This window comes from Gymnogyps californianus, chromosome 6, assembly GCF_018139145.2.
Source record: "Gymnogyps californianus isolate 813 chromosome 6, ASM1813914v2, whole genome shotgun sequence".
Lineage (NCBI taxonomy): Eukaryota > Metazoa > Chordata > Aves > Accipitriformes > Cathartidae > Gymnogyps > Gymnogyps californianus.
In genome coordinates this window covers 10,067,611-10,094,784 of record NC_059476.1, presented here as the reverse complement: position 1 = coordinate 10,094,784, position 27,174 = coordinate 10,067,611, and the positions used below count along the sequence as shown (strand labels likewise).

The window sequence follows — 27,174 nt, the reverse complement described above, 5'->3', positions numbered from 1 at the left end:
ACCTCTATGCAACTACAGAACTGTAAATGTTAATAATTTTAAGGTACTTGTAAGACAGTAACTTCCAGTCAGATAGCTCTGCCAGTCAAATGTCTGAAAACACAGATACTGTATTCATTTAATGAACTGCTCAGTGTAACCCTTGAAGTTCACAACCTGGTAAGAAATGGAACCCTGATTTTTTTAAGTCCTAAGCAGGTATCTAAATACAACAGTGTCCATGCTCATACTCCTTATGAAGTTCAATTTTTTAGCAATAATTTGTTCCTTTGCAGCTTAGTTGTTTGAAGCCTGAGTTGAAGCTGACACGTATTTAGTCTGACCTTCTAGCACTGCAACAGAAGACAGTTACACATGAAACTCAGAAGTTACATTGTCAGAATTGATGAATAAACAGGGTCTCAAATGTATATAAATGTTTGAAGATACAGTTAGATGGTGGCTATTTTAGGCCACTAATTGCATGAATTTGTGGGAGGCATGCATTTACCTGAACAAGATATTTAAATATCCCTTTACACATATACTTTCATCTTTAGCTCCCTTCCTTCAAAAAAAAATTCCCTGAACAGTCCCCTACATTACAAGGAATTGAAAACCATCAGTGAAAGAGAGCTTAGCACTTCTGATCTGTTTTTTAACCTATTAATGAATATTCCAGGATTACAAATTCTTAATTCACACAACTGCTGCTCACCTATCTTAGATCTGATCACAGGAGACCACTGGGCTATTTCCAGAGCAATGTTACAAGAAATTCTGCTGATCATAAACTAAAGGACAAAATCAACCCAACCCAGAATGCCCTTTGGACCAAACATAAAATGTTCCACAGCTGTTTTACACTCTTGAGGTGAGTCCCCAAGAGTCAAAGGGGTGCAGCTGGGACAGTAGCTGGCAAAAAAAAAGAGACCAAAGACATGTTTATATAAAAAACTTCCTGTATGTATACATAATATATACACATATCTATACAAACATTTGTCTCTAAGAAAGTAATTGGTCCATGGCCGAAAACACTGACCTGCCTTTGAGTTTACCGTAAACAAGTAAAACTCAAATAGCTTGTTAACTTATGATCTCCTGGAATTACAACGATCTACACACCCACCACTTCAGATTCCCACTCCTCCTCCGTAATTACTGAATGTCTAACTATGCATTCCCAAGCTTTCCTGTCTTCAACAGACTTCCCTCACATTTATGATTTCTGTCAGAGGTCAACTGGTGAGGCGCAAGAGAATACCTTCCCTACTCTGCTTTTTGGGCATCTCTTCTCCCTCTGCCTGGTTTCCCTCCCTTTGATGTCCTCCCATACCGTGGTATCGGAGTGCCTTATATGAAGAGTAGCACACTCATTTCCAGCTTTCCATTCCAACCCTCTGCAAGCAGGAATGAATTTGAAGTTAGAGGCTATATTTTGTCAGCAAAAAATATTTCTAAAGGTGTAAGAGAATATGAAACACCAAGTGGGGAATCAAGCAATCAAGCAATAAACTGGCTTTTGATGAATATAAATATTCTTCAGGTAGTATACTGCCTGGTAGAACTATTAAGCCCAGCTTATTATAGCAAAGTTTATAAGCCATGCATTTCAAAAGCCCTCCTATAAAGTGTGATAAGACAGTAGTTTATCTATATATGACATTTCCAACTCAAAGAACAGCTCTCAACTGATTAGCAACTTTGCTGGATTACGACAGGAGACTGAATACTACTTAAAAAAGAAACAAGCAATTTCAAACTCAAATAGAACACACATTGTGGGAGTTAGTAATTATAAAGAATCATTTCTCCAAAGACATATATGGACTGAATGAATCCTGGACTATTTTTATATCACCATTACATTTACAGTATTTAAGTAATTCTAGACATTGGCAGGCTATTCAACTGAACAGTTGGCTATTCAGTTCCTGCCAAATTCCACAAAAATTCAGAGTTCTAAGCACACACTTCTATTTACAAGTACATACCACAAGCAAAAATAATTCCTCACTTAAAGAACATAACTAAAGAAGCTCATTAATTGCCGTTATAACAACTCACAAGAGACTACTTGTTTCATACCAAAATTTTGTATGCAGTTGTACACAAGATGCAACTGAAATTGTTCATTACACACCTCCAATTGTGATGAGCATACTCAAATACTCACTTTTTTATAGTTTGTTCTTGCTCCAGGTATTTATCTTGCACACATTTTTCAAACACAGCCAAGGCATGTTCACCCTTCCGCACACCATTTGGGAATTTTTGTTCCTTTGAAAAATCCGTAGATAAGAGTTCAGACTCTATTTCCTTTAGCAAATCCTCCTGTGAGGAAGTCTGATGTATTGTGGAAATAAGCTTCTTTGTGCAGTCTGTGTCGTAAGGGCTTTCTGAATAGATTTTATCGCTCGATTTTTTCAGAAAGTCAGACTCCTCCTTTAGCTCCTGTAATATTTCCATTAATGATTGTTCTGTCTGATTAGGTTTTGGATCTTGTCGTTCAAATTCTTCACTAGATAAATGTTCTATTTTTGTGGAGCCTTCTACCTTTCTTTCAGAGCAGGTATTGGCACAGCAGTCTGCCCCTCCACACTGCTGCTCCTGTCTTTCTGCCAGGGCCCCATTGCTGCTTATGCCAATAGATGTTGAATCCTGGTCCGAGGGCAACAACCTTGATTCCCTTTCCAAGATACCAGTATCATCTCCAGGATAACTGATGCTTGAGCAGTCCTTCATTCCAGATGTTTTATCAGACTTCTCATTATCTGGGGACCTGGAAGAGGCATCGTCTGACAGATTGACTGGCTCCAGCATGCTTTGCATTTCTGGTAAATATCCCTCCATCATTTTCCTTTGGAAATCTAGAAGTAGAATTCATATTACACAACGTATTATATTCAAAATCAAAACGAAAAGAGATTGAGAGAGGGGAAAGAAAGGCTACTGGAAAGTAAAATTCAAAGGGCAAAAATATTTAGATACATCAGTGTAATGCAGAGGTTGTTGATCTTCCAGCCTGACTTTTACGTAAACGCTCCAATACAAGTTTTTCTAAAAGAAGGTGAGAAATCAAGGACAGCAAACAGGAAGTAGTGGGATAGTAAATGCCAAGACAATAAAAAAAAGCAGAGCTTTTTAGAATTAATAATTCTATCATTTAAATCCACCAAAATTCCAAGTAATCACTTGTCGTCGTTTAATCCCAGCCAGCAACTCAGCACCATGCAGCCGCTTCCCCCTCCCAGTGGGGTGAGGAGGAGGAAAGGAAAAAAAAGTAAAACTCGTGGGTTGAGATAAGAGCAGCTTAATAACTAAAGTAAAAATAAAAATACACTACTAACTAATAATAATAATTGCAAAAAGAATACAACAACAAAAAAAAAGAAATAAGAAAAGAAACCAGTGATGCACAATGCAATTGCTCACCACCCACTGACCGATGTCAGAGACGCGATCTGCACCTCCCGGCCAACTCCCCCCAGTTTATATACTGGGCATGACATTCCATGGTATGGAATACCCCTTTGGCTAGTTTGGGTCAGCTGCGCCAGCTCTGCTCCCTCCCAGCTTCTTGCACACCTGCTTGCTGGCAGAGTATGGGAAACTGGAAAGTCCTTGGCTTAAGATAAGCGCTACTTAGCGACAACTAAAACATCAGCGTGTTATCAACATCATTCTCACACTAATCCAAAACACAGCACTGTACCAGCTACTAAGAAGAGAGTTAACTCTGTCCCAGCTGAAACCAGGACATCACCTCTGAAAAACACTTCAGACATAAAATAACAAAAAAAAAAAGAAAGAATCTAGAGCCTTACAGCTCGTATTTTCATATATATTATTTGAAAGCAACAATATGTCAACTTACTCATTTTTACAACATAGGGCGACTCCCTCATCCAGCCAGAATATTCAACTTCCTTACCGTCATGTCCTCACTCACCACCCATACAGCAAAATGTATCTGTACCCAGCAACCTAAAGGAAGGGGCTGGAGGAGGATGGGGGTGAAATTCTCTTTTCCCATCTGCTTTCAAACACCCGAAATCCCCTGCTGGAAGAGCACAGATGGTCTGCAGCAGATTTGCACTCTCAAAAAGTAGCTTGCAGAGCAAACATTTGAGGAGTTGAAAAGCTATTTAGGAAGTGTTCTACTAGAAGGACACCATATTGAGATCCAAATAGCCTGAACACTTATGGAAGAGCCTGGGTATAATGCTGTATCTTCTTTTTCAGGAATCCCAGGTGGTCAGGTGTCTGGAAAGACTGCTCGCATTTTTAGCAAGCACAAGAAGCCCTTATATCATTTCAATTAGGAGAAATTCATTACAGCAGTCATAACTTTTAGATGCAACCCTAACTCCTGATACTGGATAAATTAGACTTTTTAAAAACAAGGCAAATTTTTTGTTTAGAAATTCAACTCTGCTATTCCAACAATTATCTCAAATGAAGCAGCAACCTTGCCATCTTGCAACATCAAGCTTGTTTTCATACTTGCTTTCTCATTTGTTTAGCTTTCTCTTACACAGTGTCGTGGTTTAACCCCAGCTGGCAACTAAGCACGACGCAGCCGCTCACTCACTACCCCCACCCAGTTGGATGGGGGAGAAGATCGAAAAGAAAAAACAAACTCATGGGTTGAGATCAAGACAGTTTAGTAGGACAGAAAGGAAAAAAAATAATGATAATAATAATAAAATTACAATAATAATAGAAGAATTAGAATATACAAAACAAGTGATACACAATGCAATTGCTCATCGCTCGCCAACTGATGCCCAGTTAGTTCCTGAGCAGCGATCCACCCCTCCCAGCCAACTCCCCCCAGTTTATATACTGGGCATGACGTCATATGGTATAGAATATTCCTTCGGCCAGTTTGGGTCAGCTGTCCTGGCTGTGTCCCCTCCCAACTTCTTGTGCCCCTCCAGCCTCCTCGCTGGCAGGGCATGAGAAGCTGAAAAGTCTTTGATTTAGTATAAACACTACTTAGCACCAACTAAAAACATCAGTGTGTTATCAACATCATTCTCATACCAAATCCAAAACATAACACTATACCAGCTAGTAGGAAGAAAATTAACTCTATCCCAGCTGAAATCAGGACACACAGTCTGAGTCATTCAGCTACATGCTCCAGGCTCTGCACTTGGACTCAGTCTGAAAGGAAACTCTTTGTGCTGCTTGGCTCCACTCCTCCAGAGTCCTGCCTTATTAACCAACACTTAGTACTGAGGCTTACAGTGTTAAAACAGAAGGATGCATGAATCCCATTAGGTCTGTGACTAATTGCTACCACTATCACCTTTCACTATTAGGTATAAAAATCAGGTAAGGAAAAAAGCAGCAGCCTCAGCCCAATTGTTTCTACCAGGAAATACCATCAAATGAAAAACCTACCACTAGTATCTGAAACCAACAGTTGGGCTACAACTGCCAGTTAATCAACAAGAGGAAAGCATAAGGAAAACTGAGCATAAGGCTGAAAGTATGAAAGGAAACATGTCACAATGCACAACAGTCACAAGTCATCAAATGACAACTATACGTTTTTTAAGTAACAAGCAAACCACTTTTCCTTTTTGGTTTCAAAGCAAAAAACCTCAATGCTATAGCCCCTAAACCAGTAAAAATCAATAGGAATCAGAAAGCAATTTGTAAGGAGAGCTACAAATGAGAATAGAGATGGTGAATGTGAGAGTTTATATACACTGTGAAACTTTTACAAGGACTCCCCATTTTACAAACAGATCTCCTCTTGATATTAATAAAATCCCTGATTCCCTTTGCTTCAAAGGATTTATGCTTAGGTCAACACTGGAGCCAACAAATACATCCACTTGGTTTGTGCAGCCAAAACAATTGCTCTTGATAACTTCTGCTAAAGTTCACAATGTACTTCTGTTATTCTAAAATAAAACAAACAAAAGAAACAACCTCCACTGACGATCTCAATAACTGCAAAAAAAAGCATGCAGTTTGATAGTAGCAGAACACACTAGTTCCTACTTAATTAAAAAGCTGTTAAAAAAATCAATGTTTTGAGACTGGGCATTTAACACAGTTAATAACCATAAGATAATTTGCAAATGATGCAGTTAAGAGGGAAGAGAAGCTCACCTTTTAGTATGTGTTCCCTCTTGTCATAAGTAAATTATAATCCACACGCTCAGCTGTAGAAAGAGACTGTATAACGCTGAGGTACAATTTTTCTCTATAGCAGTTACTCTAGTCTAAGTTCTTGCTGACACTTGCTCTGGAATGATCAGAGGGGTTTTTTGGCTCATTTTAAGCCTTTTCTAAAGTGTTATAAAACCCCAAAAATGTACAGTTGTTTGATGTATTACTGCCTCAAAGCTGCTCATCACTGCTCAGCTGCTGCAGTTCACCACTCCCACAAGAAAAGAAGCGGTAAAATCAGATATGCGAACATGTTGGTTACCATACCTAAAATCTCCAGTCCAGTCAGCAAACTGGATGGTATTCTCTTCATATGAAAGCAACATGTGAGAAATACAGCCCTGTTAAGACCGTACAGTGGGAAGGATACTAAGTTTTTATCTTACTGTGTTACTTCCTTCTGTAAATAGTACTGTGAATTAGTGTTAGAAAGATTAATCTATGTGGAAGTAGAAATACAACTATTTGCATAACTCAATTAGTTGCAGAGCAATAAAATGCCACCAACTCGATATCCATAATATCTTACACTTAATATCAATCATATATAAAGTGTAGGTTTTGTATCAAATGCATGGGGAATTTGAATAGTGACTATACAAATCGGTTAAAGCATGAAAAGTAAATTATGATGATTCAGTGTTCCCTGCAGACCTACTCTAATTTTCAGTGGTACCCAGAATATAATTTACTACATTAAGAATGTTCACAGCCTTTCCAATTCCAATACACTGGATTTTAGCTCTATCTGCCCAAATCTATCTGAATCTGTTCACAACCTGAGCAGGTATTTTTTTCCCTGCTGCTGCTGGTTAGTACTAGTTTTCATGTTCTAAGTACTAACTTTTAAACAGAAATAAAACTTAACAATTTGTCATAGGATCACAATTTATCTTCACATCAGAAATATCCACATAAAGAATCATGTGGAGCAACTGTCAATGCAATTCGTCATGATATTCAAATGTCTCTTGAATATCCAAAGTTTGTTGTGCCTACCTCAGGCAACTGAATATAGCAGATACCTCCTTTATAAGGCCAGAGACAGAAAACTAAAGAAAAGGCTCCTGCTTTGTAAGCAAAAGGTTTTGTGTGAAAGTAGCTCAGAAAGATCAACATTGCCAGTCTAGCAGTAGCTAGTTGAAATGAAACATGCTAGTATTTGACTGTTTCACATCAAACATAGAAATACAGCAAGTCCCAGATAATATTTGGACACCAGGTACACATTTGACAGCAGCTCCATGTCTTTTCAGGTTTTATATCCAACTTCCATTATCCTACCCATCCTTATAAGCAACTCTTCCAAAATCAGGGAAGTAATAAGGTTATGGTATCGCTCTCTTACAAAATACTGCACTAAGAAAACAAAATACCTTAGTGTCTTTTATGATGTCTTCAGAGTGCGTCAAAAGCAATCATAAAAGGCAAATCCTGACTCAAGGAGATCAACTGTTTTATGTAATGGTATCTTGTTAATGCATCAGACAAGCAAATCATGGTAGGTCAGCATGCAGCACCTTGAGTGACAGCAAAGTGCCAGGTGAGCACTGGCCAACCTTCTTGCACTGTTTTGCTAAGCTTCTACCTTCAACCATTTGCTCTGCTTCTTCTTCAGGGTTGATCATAATCTGAACAGTATGGCAAAAGCATCTTGCTCCTCAGTACCCTCCATGTAATCTTTGTCTTACCCTCACAGTGTATGTCCCTTCTGCTGCCGATGCCACAGGAGAATGTAATCACTCCCAAGTCAACTTAAAACACCCAGGATAGGAACTTCTGAAAGTACCATTTTGAGATTAGCCCAGCCCAAGCTTGCCTGTCTGCATACCTTGAAAAACAAGCCATCTTGTGAAACTGCCACACATCTAGTGTGGCATGTGAAAAGCTTTCTGTCACTGGCTTATAACACTTTCTGCTGCTGTGACAGGACTCTTTAGCACTCACACAACTGGTTTGACCAGTCCTCCTCTGTTTTACAGCTCACAATTAGTTTGACACACTAAACACCCCTACACCCTTGCCCCGCGTTCCTGCCCCTATTCTAAAGCTAAGGAGACAGCCGTCTGTGTTTCCCTGCAATGCAGAAATACAAAGCAAAGCAAGTGGAAACGCATCAATTCAAAACCTGGTGATGTCAGTAGCAGAGAATGAGGAACACAAACACAGCTCAGCCAAGCTTCCTTTACAGCAATAATGGACTGTCCTGGTTTCGGCTGGACAGAGTTAATTTTCTTCTTGGTAGCTGGTACAGTGCTGTGTTTTGGATTTAGTGTGAGAATAATGTTGGTAACATGCTGATGTTTTAGTTGTTGCTAAGTAGTGCTTATCCTAAGTCAAGGATTTTTCAGTTTCCCATGCTCTGCCAGCAAGCAGATGTGCAAGAAGCTGGGAGGGAGCAGAGCCAGGACAGCTGACCTGAACTAGCCAAAGGGGTATTCCATACCATAGAATGTCATGCCCAGTATATAAACTGAGGGGAGTTGGCCAGGAGGGGTGGATCGCTGCTGGGGCATCGGTCAGCAGGTGGTGAGCAATTGCATTGTGCATCACTTGTCTTTTCTTGCGTGTTATTTCCTTTTTTTGTTTTATTCCTTTTCATTACAACTATTATTATATTTTTATTATTCTTAGTTAGTAGTATATCTTATTTTACTTTAGTTATTAAACTGTTCTTATCTCAACCCACGAGTTTTACTTTTTTCCCCGATCCTCCTTCCCATCCCACTGGTTGGGGGGTGGGGTGAGTGGCTGCATGGTGCTGAGTTGCTGGCTGGGGTTAAACCACGACATGACTCCATGGGCCCAGTCTGCACAAGCAAAACACCTCTCTGCATATCTACATCAGAATATAGACAAGTTTTACCCTGCAAAAACAAAATTTTGCTTCTTCTTTTTTTAAAAAACAGATACTGTTTTTCTCATCATAGATGTGTTCTTCAAAGAAGCAAGGAGCATGCATAATTTTTATGAATACCATGAGATAATGAGGAAAAGTAAGTTTACATCTGCATCAGCATATATTATGTCCATTTTAAATATTACATTAGTACTTGGAGAAGTAGTTAAACTGCAGCCACGGGACACACAACATTAAAGGCTAGCACTGGCAAGGGTTGCAACCATTTCTCATACTACTGCAAGTGAGATGTACTTATCTGCTAAATTGCTGATAGCACAACTGACTGGAATCAAAAGCAGGGAGCAGAGAGCCTGCTGATACAATTGAGTGGACAGCACACCAACTTTTCAAGGCAGAAATGTCTCACAGGTATGTAAGGGAAAGCAAAGACTCAGGAAATAGTATCTTTTTCGTTCACTTTCTTTGTTACCCAATAGAAATATCCTCTATTAACTGCTAATCAAATGACAAAAATAGAACAAATGTGACAATCATTCATTTAAGCTCTTCAGTGAAGTATGTGATAGAACATAAGTATTGATTATCTAGGGAGAACATAAAAAACCTCAATACGTGGTCCTGTAACATGCCCAAAAAAGAAGAAAAAAATATTTCTTCTAGCTACCTTCAGTAGCAGTCATTCTAAGTGTTTGTTCAGCCCTGGCCTCAGGGGCTATTCATAGATACGAAGTTATGAACACATAAAAAAATCTTGCAGAATCATTGCATATAAAAAGGTAAAACTTGCAGATGAATAACATGTACAAGCTACTGGAATTTATCTGGGCATTTCCATTTACATTCTATCGTCTGCAAGTAATCTATCTCAAGGTTTAAAATTACTTAAAAATTAAGTCAAATAATGTTTAATAGTTCGCTGTTTTAACAGTATAGACCTGCTCTGCAAACTACCAGTATGTAGGACAAAGATCTTAACCTGTTCTACTAAATCAATCTGCTAAGTGGACAAGTCAAGTAACTTTTTATGTAAGATTTGGTCTCACTCTTGCAAGCTGAGGATGTACTATGCTACATCATGTTAGTTGGATTCCTGGAGTAAAAAACTGTAATAATGGTACTACATCATTGCTATGATAATTATGGTTATTAGGTACTTATTTATAATTTAATTTTTACAGTGAAATTAAAATAGAATTTCCAGAAGAGCCATTGATATCTTGTTTGAACACTAATTTGACTGTTTATCAAGCCAAGATTTATTAAACTATATAAAATAACTGTATATGAAAGTATGCAATCAGACATTAATATTCAGTTCCTGCGCTAAAACCATAGCAATCACCTGCAGAAATAAAAAGCCAATTAACAGCTAGAAGATACATGCCACTAATTTCAAATGCTCCTACAATTCAAATTCTGATTTTAATACAGCTATACATTCTGATAAATTAGGTTATGAGAATTAATTTTCACATGCAATAACAAAGTTTAATTATTCTTGTTTTAGCATCACTCTTCCAAGTATACTGTTAGACACAACATCAAACACATGGATGTCAGAACACAAGCCAGCAATGGATAATCTAGAAACTAGATTACAAATAAAAAAATATTTCAAGCAATACCTACACTGAACCACCATACTAGGTCGTTTGTTCAGCTTCACTGGAAGAACACTTTGTCTGAAAACTTAAGAACTCTGTATTTTTCTGCATTAGTAGACAGCTAAGACCTATCATTTTAACATCAAAATTTAAGCCCTTCCTCCCTCTCTCTTCTTTTCTTCCCCCTCTTTCTGCCCATTACCCACTATAAAGTGAAACAAAATGCTGCAATAAAGAAGGAAGACGGAGGGGAAAAAAAGGAGTATCAAAGTTGTTCCTTTCCATACATGCTTTAACAATAAATTCTCACTTCCGAGTCCATTCACTGGTATGGAGAAAAGCAGTTTCTCTAACAGTCAATCCTCCTCTTTCCTCTGCTGAAAAGTACATACACTCTTACTTTTTAAGGAAGCTGTTGACGCCCTCACCTCTTGGCTGTCCATCAGGTTATCCACTATACCAGTTGAAGATCTTCCCCCCTATTCCAGTACTGCTAACTCCCAGCCACTAGAAAGTAATTCACAATGAAAGCAATTCCCTGTACGCTTCCTACTGTCTGCACAGATCTAATTAGGAACACAACCTTTCCCAGCTATACCTGCTATTCTGTTATTACAGGCATGCACTGAGAATCTGGTACATTTTAATTCAATATTATGCCATTTCAAACTGCCTGTCTTTTCAATCTTCTAATGGAGCACAAACACGATTCTTTCAAATCCCTGACTACAAAAGACTTTCCTAAGCAGATGTACTATTAATGCTAGCATTTAATTTCATAAAATAGATAGCTTGACCCAAGCTATCAACACTTATGTTGTAAATAGTCAAGGAGGAGGAAATGACTTTTTTTTTTCAGCCAATTTCAAAATACATGTGAGATGACATCTAAAGAAACGTATTAAATGACAATGATAGGAAGCATTTTCTGAGGTATGGCTGCCTAGAAGAATTCACTAACAACAAGGGAAAAAAAAAACCAAACATGTGCCTTGTCACCTAGTAACTATCACAATGGCGCTCTTTTACAATAAACAGATTAAAGAATGACCGAAGTGTGTGCCTGGGGTGGTTCTGTAAGCAAACAGAGCCATGGTCAAGGTCCCAAGAAATAAAAATCACTGCTATAAGAGAAAATACATATTTAAGTTACAAAGCTGAAACGTACTGTAGAGAAAGGGGCAAAAAAGGGAAGGAGGGACTAATGCTTCATGGGTGCGTGCATATACAAAAACTTGTTCAAACCAGGGTGGGTTTTGAAAGTGAAGAGCACTGAGATAAGCGACTCTGAGGCACAAAGCCTTCTGCAAGGGGAGTAATAACAAGAAGTTAATACAGTAAATGCAGTTCACTGGACACCAGGCATATTCAGCCATGCATTACATAATATAATGGCCAGTAGCAGTCAATTATGTTTGTTCCTTTCAACAAGAAAGGGTTTTGTATCATCTTTGGGTAGATGTTTTTCGCTCATAGCCGCATTCCTAAGAGAGACCTTGTAGCAGAGTCACTGATGAAGAGGGAATCATCTACTCTCCAAACAAGTACACATGCAATCCACAAAATAGTGAACACACAGTTCTCGCATCATCAGCTGAGACCATGTATGGTCTTCACCTCTGGATATGTAAAAAGCATCCAGACAGGTTTTATAGGATATGAAACAAGCTCATTTTTAAATAGAAGTACAATGTAAATTTACAAAGCCATCCTCCTTCCCCTTCCATTTCACAGCCATCACCGCAGAGTACTCAAATTTCCTTTAAGTAAGAGACTAAAGTCTCAAAATAACCCAAAGCTGCAACACAGATAAGATGCATTTCAGAGAGTAGGTGGGGGAAAAGGAAAGGAGTGATGAAGCACTCCATGGCTCATGGGCAGATGACCCCAGCAGTCAGCAGGGTCCTAAGTACCATGACCAGGCCAGGCAAGCAGCTAAGTGACAAAAAATCTGGTGACACCAACACAAGCAGCCCGAGTTCCTGGAAGTCCCTACCACTCTTATATGGATGTCACCTCAGCACTCATATAGTTGCACTGCCACTGCAGTCTGTGCTGTAAACTGGCTAAGGCAACACTGCATACCCCTAAACAAAGTCCACGTTTACAGGAAAAAAGCTACCTAGAAAACAAGCCCCTTGAAATTGCTTCAGAGCAATTCTCTTTACATTGTAATTTGAGATCCTTATTTCCTGGTTCTTTCTCAAACTGCACTGGATCCATAACTCACAGAATTGCTGCTGTTACTCTTTATTTTGCTTTTCAATATGGCACCTTCTTGAGATAAGCTCCACTGGAAATTCATCATAAAAATCTAAGTAAACACCCTTAAGCAATAGTCTGCTCAAATGCTCTGTAATACTCACTAACCTTCCATATTGGTTCTGGTTTCTGAACTCATGGCAAACTAAAGTAAATTAAACTTCATTTATCTCCTTTACTATGCAATTCAGGTTTAGCGTGCAGCTTGCCCTGTCCGTTACCAGAAGAAGGGATAATGCTTGTCCTTTGGCCAGCTTAAGAAGATAGCTAGAAAATGGGTTTACTCTTGACATCCTCAACCTGCCCAGTGAAAGCAAATCACTACTTCTTTTCCCTAGTACTAGACCAGAAGACTTGGGCAACACTACATAACTCAAATAACCAGCTGTCTACCCCAGGTGCTGTGTTACTGTTCTCTGTACCAGGTTCCAACTTATTTTACAAACATCTCTGCTCCTCTGTGTCCTCCTCTCCACTTCAACCAAAAAATGCTCATTTGATCTATGGGTTTACACAGATTTTTTTGCTAGTGGCTCCCAATGTTGTGGGAGCAAGTGAGGAAAGAATAGGTTCATTTTGATACTGGAGGTGCCAGATGCAGACACTTATGAATCATTCCAGTTTTGACAAAGCTGAATTTAGGAAAGCGGAGGTACAGCTTGCCTACATATTTAGAAAGTTGTGGGTTTTATCTCTGTATACCCCAGGTGCTAGATGAACAGAAAATTCTATACCCCAATTAAACCAGTTAGAAATGTAATGCTTTCATGATGACTGCCCTATTTGTTCACCTGCAATTCTCCAGACAGCAAAGTGAGCACTGAAGCACCTGAAACCGTAGCTGGCCTAAACAGATACCAGAAACTGTTTCCTCTACTTTCATTACTCTAGCTTTCTAATAGCTCTCCAAACAGCAAGAGGTCTGTTCACTGATATGACTTATCTCTGAAGACAGAAATACTATCAACTTAGTTGTGCAACCTTTCAAAGCTGATCCAATAATAAAAATAATAATTAAAAAACCAAGACATACACACAAAAAGGCTACTAAATAAAACGCAAACTAACAGCTAAATCTAGAATTGGGGGATCTCGAAGACAGACTTTTTTTAAAGATGAAAAGCATTATCCTCATGGAATTATAGCTGCCAAAGAAAACACTGAATTTTTTTCTGTATCACTCAGTAGTAAATTAAAATGCAGTCACGTGAATTTCCAAGAGGAAATTACATGCATTTTATACCTATTTTGAAGATTCACACTTACACCTCAAGTCATATTGTAATACACTTTCCTATTACTCCAGCCCTCCAACTACAAATTAAAACCCTCAGCAACACGCCCAGACACACCTACCAACATACACTGCTCTCCTGGACTCAACTACAAATGAAACTTCCATTCCATGTCTTACACTGTTCCATGTCTTGACCTGTAAAAGCACTGAGCACTAGAAGCTCCTCTTCTTTAGCAAATACACAACTTGGAGATGAGCTGAAGCTTCAGCTCTTTTTGCTAGGACAGAATCTAACATTTACTTCACAAGCAACTGAGGACTGACTTTTAATTCAGTAATACTGAGCAATACATTTCAAAAAGTGCCTTTTTTCTGACACGATTTTCAAAAATTCATATAAAGAAAGATCAGCAGTGTCCTATATCTATCCTGAGATAGCAGGTTCACTCTCATCCCTTGGAAACTGTGATTCAACAATAACTGTGATTTTAAAAAGGAGTAGTATCACATTATAGTGTACATGCTAATGCATAATCAACATGTACTCTACCATTTAAACAACTCTGCCTCCTATTCAGTCATGTTAAGCATATGTAAGATTAAATTCCAATCCACAGACTGATTTTTACAAGTGGTTCATTACACTCAAGCAGAATCCCAACTTGGAAGCACCTCTCTTCACGTAGGCAGCTACTAAAGCTCATGAAGCAAAACCAAATACATAACTTTAACAAAACCACATTTATCATTTATACTTCAATAACGTTTTGGCTCTTTCCCCAATCATTGCAGTATAGACTAAAGGCTCTGGTAGAGACATTTTTTATATTGCCTTACGTTTCAACTCATGCATCTATGAAATGAAGTGACATATGACTGAAGTTTCAACAGTCAAAAGGCTTTTCTCGATGAAGCTCTGATGTTCATCAGAAGACCCGAACAGAAGCAAAAACTGCACATCAGCACCATTTGAACAGTTCAGTGACAGACCTACTTCCCTCTTGCAGGTTCCTGGGCAACAAAAAGACAGAGTACATCTGATTTAGCCAGTCTTCAATTGCAAATTCAAGTGTTAACATGAGATACAATATAATCTCGTGTAACATTAGAGATGGACTTTATTTCAAAGAGTTAATTAGGATTTACTGGCTGAAGAATACTGAACAGAATGATAATGATTTTTAGAGTTTTCTTGAGGAGTCCCACACATATGAAGCAACCAGCAAAGACTTAAAGAAGTGACATGCAAAAAAGCTTCACAAATGCCATAGAATTTATTAGGAAGACCATAATTTGTCTGAATAGTTTGTTCCACAAAGGACTATTCCTCTCCTTTAAATATCATGCGACGAAATATTCTATTAGAAACATAATCTTAGATGAATCACAATAGAATAATAAGTACTTTCTATTATCTTTAAACACATTATCCTAAGACAGAGACATTAAAGTAACCATTAACAACCAGACAACTGTTCGAATCACAGGAACTGCCACTTCATTTCAATTCAGGTTTAATTTCCAACCTACTACACTCAGGTAAGAGATGAAGCTGTAGGACAGCTTACATGCTATCATATGTACAATGACACTCGAACAAGACTGCTAAAGAAATGATTGATTTTGGGGTATGACAATGTTTTTTTCTTATAGTTGTGCTGTTCATTGTAAAACCCAAGATGCATCACTTCAAGAACTTTTCACATCTTTATTAGACAATAATCATTATTTGAGCAAACTAAAATGCTTTTCCAAGTCAGCGCCAACCTGTCATTGCACCAGAACTCTTGCTAAAAATTTTACATGACAGTAAGACTAAAAATAAAATGGAAGAGAAATGTTAGTTTGTGTTAGCATTTAGGTGTAGTGTAATCCTAATAATACTTTCACCTAAACTAATCTGAACAGACTGAACACACCTTTCTACTTCACTTGTTGGGCGAGGTTTTTTGTTTCTTTTTCTAAAGCAAAATATCCTCAGCTGCTGTCTACTGCTCATCACATTGACTAGCAAAACAAAATTTCCTGCTGTTTCCAATTAAATACCCAACTTATCTGTATTTGGCTTGATATCTTTCATAAGACCTCCATCACAAATGGCTTTCCCAGACTAAGCATTATGCCACCAGATAACACTGCAAAAGAGGGAAACTCCAATCCTAGAGATAATTCTATTTGTAACTGAAATTTGTAAAGAAATGAGGATTCAGCTAAAGAAGTTCTGTTCTACATGACAAGATACAAAAAGCAGCTCTACTGCATACCAGCTGTGTAGACGGACAAATCAAAGGTTTCAACTAAATCGAAAGGGACTGGGATAGAAAGGTCCACAAAACCAGGTATTTTACATAATCTAGCGTGAGGTGTACAAACATGAAGCCAGAAGGACTATTTGAAATGCATTTGGTTACATCTCCACACGTAAAGGTAATCAGAGCAGCAAGCCACCCAAGTTTAGAAGTGATGAAACAACAAAAAGAGATGAACTGGACTGAAAACCATCACAACAGCTAAGAAAAAGTCAGGAAAAGAACAGTTTAAGGAGAGGCAAAGTTGATCACCACTCCCTGTATTCCATACAAAACAGACAGAGGGTGGCCATGAGGTCTCATACACTGATGGCCTTCCTGTATTTACAGATCACACATACAGGCAACAAAAGAAATACACTTAAGTCCCACCTATACTAGCTCTCCCAGTATTAATTCCCTTTTGCCCAAGACCGAATACAAGCTACTGCTCTAATTCAGAGAAAATATTATTGGGATATCACCTAGTATTGCTGAGAAGGAAGATGTAACATAACGTGGTCCCATCTACACAGAAAAGGTAGAGGACTGCAATACAGACAGGACAACTGTGACTCACAGTACAAGTGGTAAAGCTGGCTGTGTACTGGGACACCGAGTCCTCCAGCCCGGGCATAACTTGACACAGCTCCCTGATTCAGCTCACACAAAGACTTGCTTTGATGCACATGCTTGAAGGGAGGGGATCGGAATGGTGCGTATACACAGTGGGTACTCTCAGGATTTCCTTGCTTTTAGCACTTTAATACTTATTTCAATTATTTTTCTCTTTTTTAATCTGACTTCATATAAACACAGATTGCATACAGTACCAAGGTGCAAAGCTCAGCATTACTATCAATTCTTTTAACATGAGTCAAGTACTTTAGAATACAAGGTTTACTCAAAGTTTATCTTTGCTTTTCTTTGCTTATGTCACAAGTAAGAGAGCTGAGCAATATTGTATGAATTCCTTCAAGGCATCACTAGGTTTTCTACCAGTCTCATGCAAGTGGTTAATATTATGGTCATATTAACTCCACATATGGAGTCAAGTAACAGCACAACTCCAAAACAAAGTTCACCAGTTAAGGTTTAACGAGCGGGACTGGATTTGTTCCCATCACAACACAAGTCATGGGGTACACCTTGAGAGTGTTATTTTTGGTCATACTAGTCCCAAGGTTGGAAGCCTATGTCTCAGGTGAAAACAATATACTAGCAACAGGGTTCTTTTACTGTGAACTTCAAATGCGACTTGGATACTTAAGGGTTTATGCATAGACTTGTAATCTTCTGTTAGTAGAGTGTCTTCAGCACAGAACAACTCTTACTCTTCTAAGTAAAGACAACTGGTCTTGCCTACACCACTCAGCAACTGATGCAATACCAGCAACAGCACTACTGTAACCTTTCAGGATTTCAGCCTCATGCCTTCAACTCTGCTTTTCTCCTCTCTTCTGACACTGATTTTTTCCTGATGAGATTTTTCCCACCCTGCCTCAATTTGAGGCAGCAGGGTCTTGGTCTATGACTTGAAGATAAGAATTACCTGTAAGGCTTTCCAATATTGTTTTTGGCAACAGGAAAATAACTTCAGAACAAGCAAACCCAGAACTAAGTACAGGATATTGCCAACTACTGGAGCCCACAGGTTAACAAAAGTTGCAGACTACTGATTTAACATATTTGTCCTGCCTAATAACACTACTGCATCCAGAAAAGTGCTTGCTTTTTTCCATAGCTCTTCAAAAAGCCAGCTTCAGGAATTCAGTATTAGCCTTGGGTAGTGACAAGCAACATCCCTGCTAATTACGACCAAAGAAATCATTCTGTGTTTGGTTCTTCAGTTCTTTTCTCAACACTTTGAAATAGTGACCCTCACAATACTAACACACATCTGTCAACAAGCCCAGATCAAGTCTTATAAAACAACAGAAAATATTGTTTTAAAGCCAAGGCAAGAAAGAATGACTGAAGAATTTCAGAAAAAGAAGAGAAGGACTCAAAGGCAATACAGAACAAGTTTACTTTTTTTTTTTCATAAAATGGATGACATTTCAAACTGACAGTCTCTTGAAACATCTTCAGACTTTCAGTTTCTCATACTTCTAGAGCTTAACTATCTCCTCCTAAAGTCAATGGCAACATAAGCATTCATAGCAGCCAGTAATTAGAGTGATTACATTTCCTTGTCAATATAAAAATGCAGCTGTGGCTCATGCTGTTTCAACAACTTCCTTATACAACAGAACATACGGGGACACTGGTCACACGTGGTTTTTTAGTGTTCTGCTTGCAACAATTTAACTTCTGAAAAGCAGTTTTACAAGATAAAGCAAATCAACAATAAAGGCAGACTACCGTATTTCTAATCTTACATACAGATTTCAGTTCTGCAAGAGATCTTCTCCTGGTTTGCACAGAGTCTCACTGGAAGTATAGATGTATCAGACTCACCTGTGCAGACTATTTTCCAGGACAAGAACCAAAATCCGCAAGCCTACATCATAATTGTCTCGCTGAAGTTGCAGTAAAGCTTCCTGCTTTCAAACCTAGAAGGGCAAGCAGCTTTTGCAAATACCATCTGCAAAAACAAGGACACGTACTCTACCGCAACACTGCGGCCAGCTCTAAAAAATAACCTTCATACTGGTATAACAGTTCCCAGGTTTTGTTATCTAATTCTTTAACCATATAGTGAAATCAACACACAACCAACGGAATAGGACAACCTAATTAATAACGTGAAGAAGAAAGCTGTCAAGAAACAAAGAGACTACGAGCCAGCACAGGAGCTAGAGCTACCCGCTCAGGAGGTCCCGACTCGGAAGGCGCTGCCAAGGCAGGACTTGATCCCCCCGGACCTCATGTCACTTCGCCCCTCTCCTCCCTGCGGAACCTGAGCCTCACCCACAGACCCGGCGCGACCGCTGCCAGCCAAGTGCCCCCACCTGCACACCCACATCCCCTCGCAGCGGCCGCCGCGGCGTCAGGGCGCCCGGGGGAACCCTCCCTCCGCCCCCGCGAGGCCGGCGCGGCCACGTCCCCCCCGGGGCTCCTCGCCCGCTGACTCCGGCACGCCGCGGGAGGCGGCCGCCGAAGCGGCTCACTGGAACCGCCGGCACCGCCGCCCCCTCCCCGAGCCCGCCGGGGGGCGCCGAGCCTTCCCTCCTCGCCCCGGCCCCCTCGGCCGCGGGTGTCCCCGCGCTGCCCCCTCAGGGAGCCGGGCAGCGCCCGCGGGGCGCCGGCAGCAAGCAAGCAAGCAAGCAAGCAAGCAAGCAAGCAAGCAAGCAAGCACCCACGCACCCGCCCGCCTTCCGGCGCGGCCCCTCACCCGCTCGCTCGCTACGAGGCCGGCAGGGAAGGCGGCAGCTCCCCCATGGCGGCGGTACGCCCCGCCGGCCGCCACCGTCCCGGCGAGCTGACACATCAACAAAGATGGCGGCGGTGGGCGGTGCTCCAGCCCAGGGGCGGGGCGTGGCCAGCCCGCAGTGGGCGGGGCCGGGGGGAGCCCGGCGGGGGGGGGACAGCGTCGCGCCAAGGCCCGGGTCCGCCCGGGCTAGCACCCCCTCTGCGGCGTGCCGCCGGCTGGCTTTTACAGCGTCGCCGTTCTGAAGGGGCGGTGGGGCGAACGGCCGCTCACGTCAGCCACCTGGACGAGCACGCTTCTGCTCCAGGTCTCACCCTTGCTGCCTCTTCAGAGGAAATTCCCCCACAGGTTCACGGTGAGGGCGGCCAGGCACCGGAGCCGGCGGCCCGGGGAGGCTGGGACATCTCCGCCCCTGGGGGTGTCCCAGAGGCGTGTGGCTCAGCCCGGAGCACCCCGCGGTGACGGCGCGACCCTTCTGGCCGCCTTCCCTCTCTCCCTTGTACCGCCGCTATGTTCCCACCCTGGCTGACGACAGACAGATTGAAGGGAACGAAACGAGACGTTAGCTGGAGGGGCTAACAGCTCCAGGAACTGAAGCTGCCGAATTTCACACGTAAGATAATTTAGAGTGCGTGTATAAATATTATTTCAATTGGAAGGGTTTTTTTCTCTTCTTAGTTAAACATACAACCTTTCTGGGCAAGGTCAGAACGCCTCATGTCAGGCGTTTGACGGTGCTACCCAAGAACGTAGCCCTGAAAAGCTGCCATATAGGAGAAAGTCTTCACCCCAACAGTTTTTAGAGAGACGGTCACAAAGACACCTCCCCTTTCTGCAAGATCAGTGTACAAGTGTCCTGGTTTCGGCTGGGACAGTTAACTCTGTCCCAGCCGAAACCCGGACAACAAGTAATGACTAATAGAGTCTCTTCTTCCCTAAGTAAACAGCATCTCGTTTTCCAGAACCAACCCCTACACACGACGTCAAAAGCCTCTGCACCCACGTGCCATGTAAGAGTAAAAATCCAGTGATGTTAATAAACAGTCCAGCTTCAGTTAACGCCTGCCAGTACTTCATTCCTTATTCTGACGGGATAAAAACCAATGTGAAAAATTTGGTGGGCATCAAAAACCTGGAGTGTGTTTCACTGCTGGGAGCAGCAATTTCTCTGTGGAACACACAGCTTTTTGGAATCCAGAGCACTACATAAATGCCATTCTATTTCATTTCATAAAAAATAAATTGAAAAAACTACCTTAGCAGACAAGCTGTTAAGGGAAAACAGTTGCATTTACTATAGCAGATCAGGTAAAGTAAGCACTGGCATCTTTATTGCAGGAACTTCTTAAACATAACAACAGAAAAGCAAGTTAAAATCTTTGAATAACTTGGGTTGGAAGGGACCTCAGGAGCGTATCTAGTCCAATCCCCTACTCGTGGCAGGGCTAACTTTGGTGTTAGATCAGATTGGTCCTTTATTTTGGCTAATTTACTTTTATATACCTACAAACCATACACATACCTATATGCTTTATACCTATAAAACCCAGCGATGATTTCTTCAGTTCATACCTTGGATGACTTTGAAAACACAATGTGCTACATGAGTTTACTTACAAGCATTAACTGGGAGCGTTATTTCAGAGCAAGTTATTTTTCTCCTTATTCTTTCCAGGTAATTGGAATTTCAAAATCACAAATGCAAATTTTGGGGTTCTAGAAAATGCTCCCTTGAAACCTTTTTACAGATCCTTAAAAACAACGTTGAGATCTTAGAGAAAATCAATCTGCAAACCATTCAGAGCTCATAAAACCTTTGCATTTTCATTATTTTGGGAAAGATAATACTGCTTCAGATAATTAAACATTAATATCCTAACCATCCCCTCTAAAGCAGTGGAGGAGTCAGATGAAGGCATATGTCTTTAAAAACATTATTTAGGTGAGAGCATAAACTAGAGTAGGTTGTGGAGAGAACTCATGACCTCAGCTTTAACCTCCAAATAATATTTTGAAGGCAAAAATCTAGCCCTTGCTTTGCTCATAATATGCTACGCATTCCATGTTGCTAAAAATACATTTAAAAATCAGGTGTGCAATAGAGATAAGCAAAAATTGTCCATTTTCAGAAAGCAGTGCCATGCAACACTCACTTGCTAAATGCCATGCAGCCCAAGTCTAAGCTTTGCTTTCAGAAAACGCTTCTTTGCCACTCCTGTTCCTGTTCTATAGCTCAGTGGCAAAGTTCACCCAGCCTTGCTGCTCTGTAACACAATCACTTCAGTGCCCAAATGTTTCTTATTTGGTCTTCTCTTCCAGTTATTTAAAGGCAACTGCAGAGACACCGCTGTACTCCGGCCCCAGTCCTTCTGGGATTTATGCTTCTGCTTTCTTGTACACTTTGTCTGCAGTGCCACTGACGTTAATCATATGTGGCTTAGTGTGTCCCACCAGACCTGGCAGAATTTCAGCTGATTTTCACCTTTTATTCTGGACATTTCTTTCAGCAGGACCAAAATCAAGTTAAGAAAATTGACCCTGATTAGCAGATTTCTTCCTTAAAGGCAGGCAAAAAGCATTTTTTTGTACTCAGCTGGACTCCCCATGGCTCTAGTCCCAGCACTGATGCTCAGACAGTTCTGAATCTTACAGTACCTGTGCTTAGGCCAAATTTTCATCTGAACAGTATCTTATCCCCAGGAGGCAGCCGCAGACACCTAGGGAATGATAATGACAGGACACAGAGAAAGCCCCTTCCCCAAACTGTCTGCATTCATATTAATTAAGAATGACTGAATTACTGTAACTTTTAGTTAGCCAGCCATAGCTCTCATTTGGCATGTACAAATGCTGAGGAAGACAATTTCTGACTGAGAGAACTTATCATCTGAAATACAGTCAGTCATACACAACAGACTTCTGCTGCAGATATAAGCTCTGCATTGCAGAGGCAGAAGCAGAATTTGGCCCGTATTTTCAAAAGGTTGTAGTTCTGGCTTTTGGCTCATGCTTTGCTATCTAAGAAAAAGAAAAGTAAGTGTTCATGTAATTGCTCAATTTCCAGGTGACGTTTGTTAATTATACGTAGCATTTTTATAGCTTTGCCCACTGAAGGGGCTTACAATCGTATGCTTTCTCCTTTAACCAGAAAAGTGTTAGCAACTCTACTTCAAGGGAGAACGAGGTAGCTGAAACAGCAGATGTGCTGAACATCCCACCCTCCTCTGGGACCACTGGCGCTGGAGGGCCGTGGCTGGCATTGCCGAGGAGGAGCTGGGAGCCGAGTCCCAGTTGCCTGACTCCCATCCTCTGCATTCGTCAGAAGGCTGGTCTGTTATAATGTAATTACTGCAGGCTGATTTGATTCTTGCATTTCACATCATGGCAAGATTACATAAAGAGTTATTATCTTCTTCATTAAGAATCGCTTTCATTGTCCAACTATTTTACTCTAAGCAAGCATGGTTTGCCAGGGGTCTTCAGGGAGCACCATCCACAAAGCCCCAGGAGCCCCGTCTTCCCTCCCTGTGTCAGGTAGGGACAGCTAAGACCTTGCCACCACTGTCACGTCTAACCTATGCATGGCAAATCCTAAGTGTGACTGTGATTACACAAGTGTTCTGAGTAAGTTATACCTGGAAAAACCTATTTTCATTATATGTTGTTTGGACTGTCCTTTGTTCAGCACGTAGCACAGTGGTGTCCCAGCTAGTTCCTAGGCACTTAGATCCTACAAATTAGAGCTATGACACACTGGTACAGTTATTACAGAACCTACATGTAGGCAAGCCCAAAGCTCTTGCTAAAAATTGCAGGCTAGCCACATCAACCTCCTGCAGCTCCTGTGATGTTGCTCCTCATCAGCCTCCATGCTAACAGCACTCTCCCCAGTTACCTCTGACACTCCTCCGCATTTATCTTTTTCCACTGCTGCAGCCAGACCTGTTATTTTTCCTTTTTAGAATTAATTTTACTGCTGTCATTTCCTGCCCTTTCTTGTTGCAGTATCCTGAGGCATGGAGAGTCCCAAATGACTGACATTTAAAAAACAAAAACAATGAAAACAACATTTGCCCTGGCTCAACCGTTCTTTGCAACTTCTAACTGCAAGAAAATTTTGTGCCAGTTCACATGCTGATAAAGTTCTGTCTCTAGTGGGATACTTGATTTTCCTTCTCATTGCATCCTGTCAGTATACTTCCAGCACAGTCTACAGTGTTAATTAGTGTCATTTCAAAAGACTGTTCAGACTGGCAGCATTGTTTTGATTCAGCAGGCCTTGGGGATCGAAACGGCTAGCCAGCTGAATGTACTAGAAATGTGGATATTTGAAGTCACAAAGACAGTCTAAATTTTTTTTTTTTGAGATGTTTGAATGACAGATAAGTATTTCTTAATGCCTCCCTGGTATTAGTGCTTCTTAGGCACAAGGATTATTGGGCTAATTTTGGAGACAGAGGAACAAGGTGCAGGGAGGTAATGGAGCCTGTATGATCATAATTGCCCTGTTTCCCCTGTGCAACTGTGCCTACTCTGATATGAAACACTGGGCAATTTGGCAGGTGGATTTCCTGAAATCTCACCTAAACCTACTTAATTTCCCCTCCTGCTTTCAGAGCAGACTCCGATATGGTCAGCTTCTACTCAGATTGCAGCTGAGGGCTGGAGGTTCATTGGAGCCAGAAGAGTCTCTCCTCTGAGTTTGGTAGGTAGTATCTAAACCACCTAGAAAAAATTCAGCAAACCTTTGACGTGTTGTTCCCTTTTCTTCTGAGAATGCTTAGCAGGGAATAATAGTTTGGCAGGCAGGATCCTAGACTTAAAACACGGAAGATTTAGACTGAAATGCTTTCACAGCCAGACTCCAAATGACTTTAAGGCAAAATAGCTGTGCTTCAGTTTCTTCTCTGTGAACAGAGATAATTATTTCCTGCCCCACAGAACTTTTAAGAATAAAATCCGTCACTGATTTTATACACTTTAATAATAAGTACAACAGTGTAGGCACTAGAATGGACCAGATTCATTTATTTTTGGTGAAAGTTTAATTGCACAGCACCAGGAACACCTGAGAGCATGTCTAAGTACTACCGTAACTGCAGCAGTGTTGAGGATGAAGTATGTTTTCCAGTGTAAGTAAGAGACATGAGGATGGGAAACGAAGAAAAGGAGAAAACACCTTGTATAGAAAAGAAAGAGGAGAAAGGACAAATGAAAGCAGAGAATAGGTTGAAAATGGGAGATGAAGCGATTTATTTTCTAGGCTGCAGGGAAAAATTCAAATATTTTAAAATACAAATATATCAATTTGATGTATCAAATTTCATCATTCTTGCATAGATCTTACAGCCACCTCCTGAATTTGTATGAAACAAGGTTGTCTAACTGATGTCCTGAGAGAATTTTCATTTTATTGGAGAAATTACAGAAAGCAGCTCTACACCTTTCCTGCCGCTGCACTATGAACATCTGGCCTGAGGTGCGGGTATGCCTGCTGCTGTGAAGCACTGACAGGTCAAGTCAGGAGAAGCCCAAGGCTGCTCAGGTAGAGTCAGAGTTGCGAGTATAACCTGTAGGTTTTTCTGAAATTAAGAGCTAAGGACACTGCTACTCATTGCTCTCTGTTGCTAGTATTTTGTAACTCTTAATTACTTTCATCTTTTTGCATCACTAAGAGCAGTACAGTACATGGATCCCCAAGGAACGCATGGGGTTACTAGTGCAACCATGGATGTTTCACTGTCGCTCACCAAATTTTTCTGAAGAGAGTGAGAAAATCAGTGGTGCTTGTGAGTAATAAAATATAAGCAATCTCTTTCAACACGCTGGGTGTAATACAATTTATGACTAACATGTTTTTGGCCAGGGCTCTGACAACCATGCCGTAGATCAAGTGAAAACCACACAGCCTTAGCACTCAAGCACAGGGACAGCCGACATGACCAGAGGGGCACTGATGAGGAGGTGCCAGTTGTGGTGCCCACCCACCCCGCCCGCAGCTGGGGGTCTCCTCAGCCCCTGTACCTGTCGTTTAATCACACAGGCAGCCGCTACACGTGTCGCTCTAAAGCACACGATGCCGGGGGCGTCCTCCGCTCGCTCCTCTCAGGGTAAAATGGCGGGACAGCCGGGCAGCGGCACGCAACAGCCCGCGCCGGATCCCGCCGGCTCCGACCAGCCGGGCAGCACGTGCCCCCGCCCCGCCCCATCTACGGGCCGCCGCGCGGAGCGGGCTGCCTGCTGGGCGGGGCGAGTGTGGCGCCGACGGTGCGGAGCCGCCGGGAGCCGTGCCTGTCGCCTCCGAGGGCCGGTGCTTCCTCTCCCGCCGCTGTCGGTCCTCAAGTGAGGAGCCGGCCCAGCCTCCCGTGTGGCGCAGCTCGGGCGGCGGGGCGGGGGGCGCCCCGGGGGCGAGCTCTGCTCTGGAGGGAGGGAAGGGGCTCGGGGCGGCGGGGGCGGGCAGCGCCGGCCGAGCCTTGGCTGGAGGCTGTGGGATGAGGGTGTTTAATTTTATTCTGAGTTAATTAAAATAGCATGTACTGGTACTACTCAGTTGCAGTTGTGAAGGCTCGTCTCTGGTTGAGTTGATTGCAGTGTCAATTCAAAGACTGCTCTGCTTTATTTGCAAATTGATTTTAATTTTATTTTTCCCATATAATGTAGCAAGAGAGTATTTTTATATTTAAGAGAATTATATTGCGTGTTAACATTTGGAAAGCAGGTGCCTGGAGTTCATTGTGGCCGAGCCGGGTGCAGCATTTTCCCCTCAGGCGTTGGCTCTGCCCAGTCAGAAACTGGTGGTTGTCCCAGGGCTTCGGGCCTTCGCCTGTGGCTGCGCTCCCAGTCACGAGGAACTGATGACTGCTGGTTATGCTTCAGTGGAGGGGTGATTTATCTAAACTAGAGTGAGGTCTTCTCCAGAGACACATCTCTTGTGAATACAGCAAGCTTGATGTGCAGGTGGTGACGGCCACTCCTGCTCGTCAGTGCATTCCTCTCCTGAAGGACTTTTCGTCATTTCATCTGGAGTGTTTGTTGTTGAGATCTTTAATGCAGAAAGTATTTTATTTTTCACTGTGCAGATTACAGAAATAGACAGTAGAGAATTAGCCTTCCAAAATGGATGCTTAAATATAGCTTCAGAATGTGACTTAAAAATACTTTAATTGGTGTGCCTCCCTGAATTAATCTTTAAATCCATGCTTTTGACGTGCTCCGACCTGAACATTTACATGATGGTGGAACTGCTTCACATGAAGAACAAATGTAATAAAGTTGTAGGTGCAGGTTAAAGCAGCAGAATCACAGGTGCCAACTTCCTGTTGAAAACCTCTCAATTTCAAGGCTGAGTTTCTGAAATATCTAACAAAAATCAG

At 41.4% G+C, this 27,174-nt stretch overlaps 1 protein-coding gene across 2 annotated transcripts in view; it reads right to left on the bottom strand.

Annotated features, from left to right (window-relative positions):
- CCDC186 (coiled-coil domain containing 186) overlaps positions 1 to 25,888 on the bottom strand; it is a 45,614-nt gene extending 19,726 nt beyond the window's left edge. Inside the window, exons 1-3 of one of the 2 annotated variants that reach the window (XM_050898694.1) lie at positions 19,766 to 19,806; positions 18,889 to 18,983; positions 2,159 to 2,852 (exon numbers count right to left, since the gene is read on the bottom strand). In XM_050898694.1, coding sequence (XP_050754651.1) covers positions 2,159 to 2,838 — 680 coding nt within the window. In that variant the 5' untranslated portion in view covers positions 2,839 to 2,852; positions 18,889 to 18,983; positions 19,766 to 19,806. Of the gene's footprint in view, positions 1 to 2,158; positions 2,853 to 18,888; positions 18,984 to 19,765; positions 19,807 to 25,825 lie in introns of those variants that run through there. The other variant, XM_050898695.1, reaches the window with a different exon arrangement.
- Between the last annotated feature and the right edge of the window lie 1,286 nt (positions 25,889 to 27,174).